At 42.7% G+C, this 11,578-nt stretch overlaps 2 protein-coding genes across 19 annotated transcripts in view; one reads left to right on the forward strand and one right to left on the reverse strand.

The window, feature by feature from the left end:
- The window catches only part of RALGAPA1 (Ral GTPase activating protein catalytic subunit alpha 1), a 127,546-nt gene extending 118,584 nt beyond the window's left edge, over window positions 1–8,962 (forward strand). For 9 of the 18 annotated variants that reach the window (XM_035328854.1, XM_035328860.1, XM_035328861.1 and 6 more), the window contains 2 exons: window positions 6,398–6,512; window positions 8,100–8,962. In XM_035328854.1, coding sequence (XP_035184745.1) covers window positions 6,398–6,512; window positions 8,100–8,196 — 212 coding nt within the window. In that variant the 3' untranslated portion in view covers window positions 8,197–8,962. Of the gene's footprint in view, window positions 1–475; window positions 507–787; window positions 3,612–3,975; window positions 3,979–6,139; window positions 6,513–8,099 lie in introns of those variants that run through there. The other 9 variants (XM_035328857.1, XM_035328867.1, XM_035328869.1 and 6 more) reach the window with 7 other exon arrangements.
- Window positions 8,497–11,578, reverse strand: part of INSM2 (INSM transcriptional repressor 2) — a 4,360-nt gene continuing 1,278 nt past the window's right edge. Inside the window, exon 2 of the mRNA XM_035327570.1 lies at window positions 8,497–11,568. Within this exon, the coding sequence (XP_035183461.1) occupies window positions 11,080–11,568 (489 nt within the window). The 3' untranslated portion in view covers window positions 8,497–11,079. The remainder of the gene's footprint in view (window positions 11,569–11,578) is intronic.

Here is an 11,578-nt window from a genome sequence, read left to right on the forward strand (position 1 = left end):
TCCTTATTCTGTTGTCTGGCATCATGGGCCAATGTCTGGCATTAAGATGTGGCAAGCTACTTGAACATAGCAAGCAGATCCTGTATTTTGACAATGAAGTTCATTGCATTCTCCGGTATGAAATCTGAAAGTCCTGGTACTTCTTTATGTTGGCTAGTTCAAATAGATAAATTATTAACGTAAGCACACTTTTCCTATAAGAAAGTTTTAAGCTCTCATTTTTAGAATGTAAAGTTTGAAACTGGAAGCCTGAGAGCCTTGCGATCACCACTTTTGTTTCCAGGTTGTTAGTTGCAAAGTTGTTTTTAAGATGATTTTTACTTTCCGCTGAAGTACCTGGTTTATAAGAGGATACTGCATTTTCAGTTACTAATAAGAAAATCGGTAAGAAAATGAGTAACTCAAGGCCTTCCTGTTCTGAAATTCCTTGAACTCCTTATGATTATTTCATTTATTTTATTTCCCCTCTTTTTAGATCATTAAATATCAGTTCTGTTTATCTGAAGGTAAGACAAAGTGTCCAAAAAACCCCTTTGTTCCTATTACTTTTACTAGAGCACTAAGCTTGTAACCAAATTGTATGCAAACTTTCCTTGTTGCTCTTGTTCACACTAAAAAGAATTTCACACTGATTGAGAAATGACCACTACATCTTCTTAAAGTTTTAGTCTTTTACTAACCTCAGGTCTGCATGAAGCACTAACACTGGTTCTGGGATTAAGGTAACTAATGGTAGAGACAGTTGTTGAATGAGTAACACTTTATTGTTTTGACCTTTGTTTCTCAGCATGAACAAGTAGTACTGGATGGCAGTGGTGTGTTTTGTACCCTGTACTGTCTTTCATTGATGTTGTAAGACATTCTGCAGTGATAACATAGGAGAGAAGGAGAAGAAGAATGTGTAACACTTGAAATTCTTTGTTCAGAAAACTTTATTTAATGTCAAATAAAGCAAAGTGCTACTGTGGAAAAGATGTAAATCTAAATAAAATAAATTTTGTAAGAATTAATTCAGTAAGTCATTATCTCAAAATTTGTTTATTAACTGCAAAATTATGCAGAAATAAATTTTAAAATTCTAAAAGTGTTCTGATTAGGACCGCAGAAAGAGTGACTGAGAGATGTTAAAACACTGAGCTTGCTTTGTGTGAAGGTATCAACTGTAAGTGGAAATGAGGCGCAGTTTTAAAGTGTAAGTGGTATAGCTGTGCCAGTTCTAATCATCAAAACCAAAGGGAAACCAAATTAAAAGGCAGCGATTTAAAACTAATTAAATCAGTACAAAAATAGTAATTTAATTTAATGTATGAAAACGTTTGAATAGGAGGAATCTGTAACGAGAAACATTGGAAGCAATAAGCAGGGATATCAATCCTTACCACTTTTCCTCCATAATGCGGTCAGCAAGCACTTAGCATCAGACAGTTCTATATCATTAGAATAGCATAGATCCTATATTCTAGTGTACTCTTATCAGTTCTGCCTGATCACTTTTGGAAATCTCATTCCAGGCTAAATCATTCTCTGTTCATCTAGCTCCTTCTTTTGGCGTGAAGCAAAGCTGCTTTTCTCCCTTGCACCAAACTAGTACAGAACAGGGGCAATTCCTGTATTCCTTTAGAAGTTGTCCAAGTCATACTTGCTTTCTCTAACTTGATCTGGAAAACAGATTCTTACTGAAAATCTTGATTTTAGTCTTAAGCTTTCTCTCACAGATGGCCCTGAACTTTGAAAGACCATGATCCCAAGAAACAGTCCACTTGACGTGCTATTAAAATACTGATCTACCCCTGTGTTACCAGGGTCCCTGCACCCGACAGCTGTATTGAAAGATAGGTACAGAGGTCTCACTTGTGCCAGGATTACACATAGGATCAGCACTGGAATCCTGCCTGGACATCTACGCACATCCCCAGGATGACTCAAAACCTTGCAGGCTACCTGCCAGACATTTCTGTGTCATTCAAAAAGTTCTGACCAGCTTCTAAAAATATGTTGCAATTACTTTTTAAAATAAAATTTTATGTCTGCTTTTTATGAAAAAAAAAAGTCCATAAGCAACTAGAAAATATTTCCTTATTTTAGACTTGATTGTTTAGTTGGATCATGATCTTGAAGCTTATAGTTGTCAAATATGTTTAATTTTTCTAAAATATTATTTACAATTTCTTCTTCTAAGATATATACAGAAACTGCGAAGCTACAAAAGCCCATCAACAAGCACTGTATTTTATTTTTGTTGTCACCCCATGGGCTTCTTTCAGCATGCCAAACTCTTCATTTGAACTATGACAATCAGCAAATGGAGACTATGCCATTCAAACTGTATTTTCTCAGATTGGTGTATTTTATGAAAGCCTCGGTCCTCAGCAAAAGCTGTTTCCTTCCTTAGAGCGTTGCTGCTTGATACAAAGTAATTGTGGCTGCTGCTGTTTGATCTGGATATCTAGGTTGCCCTGTTAAAATACCTGAAAAGTCCATCTTCCCAGGTTTAGGAACTTGACTAGTGTAGTGAATGTATGTTTTTTTTTTTTTCTTTTCTTTTTAAAAAAGAGATTTATCCCCACTTAATCACAGAATGTAATTCAGGTGCTGCTCTTTTTTTTAAAAAAAAAAAAAAAAAAACTTTGTGCTGACTCTGGTAAGTGGAGTTAACTGCAAAATAATATTTCCTGCTATACAGCTATTGAGTAAACCAGACTTATGTGACACCAGAGTAGGCTGAGGAAACTGTCAATGACAAGCTCAATGATATTGAAGGGCTTATTGACCCCTCGATGCTAAGATTCTGAGTTTTAAATTGTACTGATGATTTGGTTTTCTTTTTTCTGTCATCTTTTTTTTTCCTCTCTTGTTACTAAAAGTAGGACCTCAGTATAGTAAACCTTGTTAAAAAGGGTCATAGTATTTTACTTGTGATGCCAGCAGAAGACTATTTGATCCCAATAGTCATCCTACATTTTCAAGCCTGCATTCAGACCAGTCTTGCGGCCCCACTCCCAAAGTCAGTGGGGATGCCAGCTTACAGGCAGAGAAGGGGAAGAATGTAGAGGTAGTGGTGTTTCAGCCTTGCACAAGAAAATCTCAAATTCCATGGCCTGCATCTTAACCCGATCTGCTGCTTGTTTGCTGTGTAACTTTGAACAGAGAATCTGTTCATCTTTTTGGCCCTCTGTTATCCCTTTGCATATGAGAATGATGGTGCCTAAGCACCACTGTTGACAAACAACGCTCCTGGTGGTGATGGTTGAACTTTGTGACCAGAAATGCAGTTAAGAACAGAAATGTTTTATTAAGGCTGTATGTCTGGAGGGGCTGGGAAGAGTTTCTCATTATTCCTTCTCCAGTCCAAACTTAGTAAGAAATGCTTTCATTCCAGATCAGAGCAAACCCACAAAACTTAATGAAATTTTCCAAAAAATCCCCATTGGACAACTGAAGCTGAAATGTTACGCATTTCTGAACTGTTGCCCATGCGTTGGCCACTTGGGTTGTAGTAAGCTGCGGATCCTCAGCACTTCAAAGTGATAAATCCAGTGAGGACTGCTGGAGGCCCAAACAGATCAACTTTGTTCATTTCCACTGAAAAGCAAGAAATATAATTGTGCAATAAAAAAATAAAAAATAATAAAAAAAAACATTCCATGCATACATACAAGGTGATGAAATTAAAGCAGCATGTGCAGTTTTAATTCTGACGTTTCCTAGTTTTTGAATGTTTGACTTGACAGTTTTATTGTCTTGTAACAACGCTTTCTTGTGTAAGTACTTTCATTTTCATTTTGTTTAAGGCATAGGGCAGAAGAGAAATTCCTTAATACTGATTAACCGCCATATGATTCGTAAGCAAAGTTGTAGCCTCTGGATCCACCACCAATGTCTGCAAACTGTGGTAGTGCAATAATCTGTAGCAACAGTGAGCTGTCTTACCTCTGCCTGAAGCTCTCCTAGTGGAAAGACTGGAAATTTTGCCAGTGGGTTTCACAGCTATTTGATGACACAGAGGAATAGGTTTATCTAGTAGGTTAAAGCCAGGTTCTGAAGAGCATTCTTTATTTAGGACAATGCAGAATGGTTTTAAACTAGAAGAGGGTAGATCTAGATTGGGTATTCAGAAGAAATTCTTTACACAGCGGGTGGTGAGGCACTGGACTAGGTTGCCCAGAGAAGCTGTGGATGCCTCATCCCTGGAAATGTTCAAGGCCAGGCTGGATGGGGCTTTGGGCAGCCTGGTCTGGTGGGAGGTGTCCTGCCCATGGCAGGGGGGCTGGACCCAGGTGATCTTTACAGTCCCTTTCATCCCAAACCATTCTATGATTTATCAGACACTGGCTTTTCTGCTCATTCTCCATAAACCGCTTCCTGCTGTACATCTTTCTCATGTCTGGAGCTTAGTTCCTTCTCTCCTACCCAGTTCCAGCCTCTCAGGTCTTTAGCCCACTTGCTGCGCTCCTCATCTTCTCATCTTGCTTGGCAGCTGCTTCTGCAGTCTTCCTCTCTGCATCTGCTTCCTTTCGTCTTTTCCCTAAATTATTGATTTAATGCCTTGACTCAAGCAAGGGTCTGCTGGGCATAACTGATAGATTGGCCAGCTTTGGACTGGTATTTGTATGAGTGGCAAAGGGTTGAAGCTGTACAAAAATGATTGCCCTGTTCCCTGGAGGCCACGTGGGAGGCTGAAGTATATTAAAAAGCCATCAAAATGCATTAACATAGACAAGTGAAATTTTCCTGTGCCATCGTTCTCAGAAATGGCACTCAGGATAATGTTGTTCCAGACAACTGGTGTGATAAAGCCAGAAGTCTTAACAGGTAGCAGCATATCAGCACCCTATCAGACTCCTAGTCAGTGAAATTTTTACCTCTTTGAAAGTCAGAACTGTTGAGCGAGGTGAGTCGTGCAGACGGGTGTGGTATGGTACGCCTGGGTCCCTCCACCTCAGTTCACTTCTAACCCACTCTTTGTAGCTAGGGTGCCATTTTACATTTAAATAACTCATTTCTGAGGCAAATAACCAACATACTATCTTTAGAAGATCCTAAAACCTTCAAATAGAATCGGAAAATGTCCCATTTCAACTTCGCTGAACAACTTAGTTGTTCACAAACAACAGAAACAGCTTTACGTTATGGTCCTAAACTATCATAGCTGATCAAATTGCTTCGTGCTAGCCTGGTCAGTTGTCAGGCCTAAGAGAAGGAAAAAAATGGATCACTTTCTGACGTTTTTCAAATTCTTAATAATGCTAACACGTTTATTTTGTTTATTTGAATTGATCTCTCTTGTTGCAGGTCAATTGACAATAAGGCTTTCTTACTTAACCCTATTTTTTTAGTTTGGATAACTAAACATTTCACTGCATAACGATATAAAGACACAGCATTCTACACTGAAGATTTTAAACTGAAGGGGAAACAAAACCTGCAAAATTGATATAATCACATATAATATCCACGTGTGTATGTGCGTATGTATGTATATATAGATACATATATCTAAAATCTAAACAAATTGAGTTATTAATCAGCCTGTTGATTGCTGCCAGACTAAATATATTTTAAGTGCCATTATTCTTCACTCTTCTGGTGTGATATGTTCAGATGTGAAAATCACTTTATATGACTTCTGTTCTTCAATAGCTCTACATCAGTTTTTTAAAATGGGATTAGATGTGAATCTGTGCTTTCTGATGTCTGTCTGCAGAAATTATAAGCAAAATTTAAAGATATGACCGGAATATTGCCTTAATGAAAATACTGGGGGTTTTAAGGTTTTCTTTATCCAGCACTTGATAAAATTTCACAGTATGGCTGTAGTCTCAGACTAACAAGCTTAAATGCAACATTTTTATCTATATGTGATTTCAGCAGTCTTGTGTTGAGACTGGCTATAATTGTAGCATATGTAAAATTGTGAAACAGCTGGGGAGCAGAAGCCATATATCAAATTGCCATTTGTTTTTCCTTCTTGATTGTGTGTATGTGTGTGACTATTGAACTGTTTTCACAGACTTTAAGAAAGCGTTTCAGGCAATGTTTAGGATGTATCTCAGTTGCTATAAATAAGGTTGCTGGATCTGGATAATGTCATAGAATTCTTTTCTTTCTCTCTCTCTTCTTTTTTTCTTGTAATGCTTAGTTGGTAAGTATGACGCTGGATTTCAGAGCTGTTGCTTCATTGCACATAACTAACTCATCATTCTCTTTAACCTGTAGCATGAGCAGCAATTACATAATGAAATTCAAAATTCTGTTTTCTGTGCTCATCTGTTAATACCCTTCAATCTTTGCGGTTCGTGTCTCATGTCTCACACCTGTTATCTTTTATCTTCTCTCCTCCCCCTTCCTCACTTCTTTCCACTTCTCCTTCCTCATCACTTCTTCATTCTCAACAAAGAAAGAAATGCTGTGATATTTCTTCTCCTTCCAAAACCTCCACTAGAAAGCATTGGCCACATCAAGGTAAAGGGCAAAGGCTTGAAACGGAAGGTCTTTCACGCTAGCTGTGAATGGTATGCTGTGCAAAACAACAACGGTTATTTTCTATTCTCTATCTTCCACCATTTGAAATGCTTTAATTCCTTGTAAAATTAGAACAAGATAGAATTTCAGAAAATGAGACTGCATGTTTCCCTGCTTGCCTTTTTTTATAAGGCACAGTGAGTCAGGCATTATCATGCTTTTCCAGATTGTTTGGCAATGAAGTACCTAGTTCATGAACAGAATTACTGTCACCAGCTGGGGAACAAATAACAGCCCTTTTTCCTCCCTGTCACTTCAATGGCTCATGTTGGTTTGAAAAAGACAGAAAGTATTGGGCTGTCCCTCCGGAGCAGGCAGATGACGGACTAGGTGAGGAGGACATCCAGGTCGCTAAATCCTTTAGATTTATGACAGTGTTTTAAATGGACTCCTAGACTTCTTTCCTGATGACCTGGGATTTTATTTTAGAGGAGTCTTTCAAATGCAATGTGCCCAGTTTTGAATGTTTTTTTTGTGCCCATTATATATGAAATGTTAACTGAGGGAGAGAGATCTCCAGTTCTGATTATTGCATTATTATTTTAAAGTATTACCAGTAATAGCGTGATGTGGAAGAAATAGCAAGTGATATTCTGGCTTACCGAAGTCAGCAGGGGGTTTCCCATTGACTTCTGCAAGACTAAGCTTCTGCCCGTAATTCATACAGCTCAAAAGTGATTAGTGGCAACTGAGGTAATTGGGTTCAATCAGCCTGCCGGTCTCTGCAAACGGCCAATTAAAATGCAGTTTGGTTTTGTGCGTGCGAGTGCATAGTGTTCAAGTTCTGCACCCAGGAAGGAGAACGTAATTTAGATTGCACGTTGCCTCCTCTCCCTTCTGTACCTCTGTGGAGTCTGACCAGAGGTGGAGGGTCCCGCCGGGCTGTTCGTAAGGGAAGGGCTCACACTGTGAGGACTCAGAGCCCACTGCGGAGTAGTGGGGTGCTGGGTGACAGACGCCATGCCGTTATCTCAAATTCATCTTGTTCCTTTTACAAAGAAATTGGGATGCGTAGTGCATCCGCTTAGTATGATCTGTTCAAGCTTCTGCCTTGTGGGCCCTGTAGGAATTGGCCTTTTGAAGCACTGACTAAAGCCTAGATGGGAGGAGATGTGTTGCTCTCCCAGTTCACCCCAATTCACTCCACCTTTTCAGCTGCATTCCCAGAACTCCCTTCATGCGCAGTGAGCCGTTAACCTTCATGTTCTCATTATAGACGGGATTCTTCTGGGTGATGGCATGAATAATCACTCCCCATCCCCGCCAGGGAACCGGAGGGGTCGGTTCTCCTGGCTAGCAGGATGACGCTGCCCACCTCAGTGCTGTTTCAATTGCCGAGGGTTCTCTGCAGTCTTGCAGCTCGGTGGTTTCTGGCATCATCTTTTCTCTAGAGATGATTTTGTGGCAGTCGCTAGCTCCATGTGCGGTGCAATCACCCACAGCTGGTAAAAGGCTAGTATATGCTGTGGGCTTGACAACAGCACTGAAATTCCTACCTGCCCCTCATGTGTATAGATTCCTGCGCTGCGCGTGTGGAAAGCGGCACTGACGGGTTTGGTTCTTGCTGTCCTCTGCAGGCTTCTGCCCAGAGACTCAGCCGGGAGAAACTCCAGCAGCAGCAACAGCACAGGTGGATGGAACAGACTTAGCCTCTCCAATGTCTCCTCGGACTAGCAAGAGCCGAATGTCCATGAAACTGCGCCGCTCCTCTGGCTCGGCCAACAAGTCCTAAGTGTTGAGATGCCTGCAGCTTTCTAGTAACCAGCCGGCAGCAACCCTTCCTACGACTCGCAGCTTTCAGCTGAAGGATAACGTCTCTAGCACGCGTGTGCCCCGTTCCCTGCATACCTTTTTTCTGTATGTTTATTTTAAACAGTGACACTGGAATTTTACTTTGCTATTTTAGCTTTTGGTTGTTTTTGTTTTTGTTTTTTAATCAAACTCCAGGCTGCCTTTTTTTTTTCTCCCCCTCCCTTTTTTTTTTTTCAGTGCAGTTTGTCCTCTGCACCTTTTACCTTCCTGGATGATTACGTTATCTTACCAGTAGTAATTTTTAACTCTGGTTGATCTTGAGTGACATACGGAATTGGAGACTGCGTTTTGATTACACTGTATTTATTGTACCCCACTGCAATTTTCTCTGTAACAAAGAAAGAAATATGTACAATTTGAAAATGAATGTACAATTTTAAATTGAAGTTGCATTTGTAAAGTCTTTGTCAGATGTCACAATGTTAATGCACAGGCTGTGTACAGACTATTTATGTCAAGAATAAAGTACTTAAACAGCCTTTCAAGCATTACAGTGTCCAAACAAAATAACTTGCCAGTAGCACCAACTCTTTCTTCACAAAGCAATGTATCATTTCTTAACTGTGCAGGTGGTGCCATAATCTATGCCAGAAAAAAAAGAAGAAGAAAAAAAAAAGAAAAAAAAATGGAAAAAAAAATCACTGTGCTGAAATTCTACTTATGCTTGGCTTCCAAATATTTTTATAATGTTTGCTTTTGGAAGTGTTATTAATAGTAAATGCCATTGAGTCTCATGTTTTTTAGCCTTTATCACCGGGCTGCTGGGTCTAGATGTACGTTACTGTTTCTTACATTTAAAAAAAAAAAAAAAAAAAAAAGCACTTTCCTGATACAAATTCATTGCTCTGATGCTGTGTACTAAGGAAGAAAAGGGAACATGCTCCAGGAGGCTGACCTGCAATGCTGATTATTCCAACCCTGTAAGTGCAGGTTAGTACACGCATTCCACCCATCCAGAGATATTTTCCTACAGCAGATGAAATGCTCACATTTTGAGCCTGGCAAACAACAAGATGCTGTTAACAAAATGTAGCATGACATCCGTACTAACTGCATGTGTAAATATATGATATGGGCAACAATAAAAATATAAATTATGTATTGTCATTCATGTAGTATCTACAAATTTGTAATGGTTGAAGAGAAAACATGCTATTTAATAATACAATAAAATTATTCTTACCACCTTTTGTATATTGGTCATTCATCTCGGTGATTAGATTCCTACTGCAATTTGTAAAAGAAAAGCAAATTACACATGGAGCAGTTAAGCGTGATACACAGCTCAGTTTTCATTCATATTAAAGGCTTCGTGTGTCAACTAGTTCTTGGGAGCTCTCCCCGTCCGCTGCAAGGACACTGTATTGGAAACTTGTCCCCAGCTCTGGTAAATGCCATCTGTAGCCATGTTTCTTTGACCGTACGAGCAGAGACGGGAGGGTAATGATTTAAAAAAGCACAGTGACCTTCTCCTTGGGAGAACTCAGTGAATGGCATAAACGGGCACTGCTATCTGCGCCTCGGTTACCGGCAAATGATTGAAAAATGCCCTACTTAAAATGACACGCTATATTTCTGGTGGGGGAGAATAGTGAGCTGCAAGTTTAGCCTCCGCCAGGCAGCAAACATTGGCAGCTGCAGGTTATACCGCACTCATTCATATTTTCCAGGTCCTGCAACCAACACCAGAAAGTCAGCGGAGCATATTCAAAATAAAACATTGCTTGCTTTCGGCCTTCGGGCACGATGTACACAAGCCTTTTGTTGGGTGTAACAAAATCTAAACCTAGAGAAATATCTGCGTTAGAGGATGCTAATGAAAAGATGGCAATATTCTGCGTGCTCTAACAAAGGCTAGGGCTGGGATCAGTTTGTTTCTTTGGGAACCACCAAGCAACCCACTTTTTCCCTGCTGAATTCAAGAAAGGCGTTAGCTTCGTTTTAAATCATTTATTGAATTTGCTTGTCCTTTTTGGCCTCACCCGCTATCGCATTCGGAAATGGGCACTCCCGCGTGAAAATAAATAAACAGACAACCGAATAAATAAAGCCTGAAAGGTCCGTAGCTGGCAAGGTGCACAGAATTGCAAAGCGTTGGGCTGGGCTGCCGCTGAAACCTAGGGAAAACGCAGAGGGGCGGCTTAGCCGGGCCAGGGAGCGGCACCCAGGGGTCTCCCCAGCCGCGGGGCACCCCCCGAGGGGCCGAGGCCGCCCGCAGGGCCCCCAAAAACACGCGTGGGAAGAGGGGGCGCGCACCGAGCTGGGGCAGGGCACCTCTCCTCCAGTAAGCGGACAGCACGACCGAGTTCCCGCACGTTTCGCTAGCTATTTTAGGGCTGACACCAACTTAGCATGAACATTTACCTTCGCGACTATTTTAGCACAGAGTACGGCAAACGAAACACTGCACGAGAACTTAAAGGTTTGAGCTTGGGGGGGGGGGGGGGAGGCTATGAAAACAAGGTAACTAGGTCAGGCTCCTTTTCTCACGAAAAATAATAATAATAATAATAATAATAATTCCTCTCTTTAAATATCCTATGTACAGTTGGACTTCAGCGGGCACCCGCCGCCCCCCAGCGCCCCGGGGCAGCCCGGATGGGACGGGGTGGAAGGCAGAGGGGGGGGTCCGCAGGCGGCTTCGCCTCGGTGGCCAGCGCGACTTTCCATAGGAATTACAGCGTGGACGGGACTCGCTCGGCGCTCGCCCGGGCCTTCGGGTCCCATCGGGGGCGGCCGCGGGGGCTAGCAGCCCGGCCGGACGGGCACCTGGAGCAGCAGGACCTGCCTGCCCTCGGGCGGGTGGCACTTGGTGGCGTGCCGCGCCAGCCCCGGCGCGCTGAAGAAGGTGGCGGGGCAGTGCTTGCAGGGGAAGCCCTGCCGCTCGCCACCCCCCGCCGCAGCCGCCCCGCCGCCCTCGGGCTGCCCGGCGGCTGGAGGCGGCGGCGGCAGCAGCAGCTCCTCCCGCACGGCGTGCCACAGCCGGTGCTTGTCCCTGATGTCCGCCGAGGGGAAGCGGGCGCCGCAGAGGTGGCAGGCGAAGGCGAGCTGCCCGCGCTCCGGCGGCCCGAAGGCGGCTGGCCGCGCCGCGCCGTGGGTGCCCAGGTGCTTGCGGAGGTAGGCCTGCCGTCGGAAGCGCTTCTGGCAGCAGGGGCAGGCGAACGCCTCCCCGACGGGGCCGGGGCCGGGGGCCGGGGCCGGGGCTCCGCCGGCGCTGTCCGCGCCGCCGCGGTGCTGACGGGGA

The sequence above is a fragment of the Oxyura jamaicensis genome, chromosome 5 (genome assembly GCF_011077185.1).
Source record: "Oxyura jamaicensis isolate SHBP4307 breed ruddy duck chromosome 5, BPBGC_Ojam_1.0, whole genome shotgun sequence".
Lineage (NCBI taxonomy): Eukaryota > Metazoa > Chordata > Aves > Anseriformes > Anatidae > Oxyura > Oxyura jamaicensis.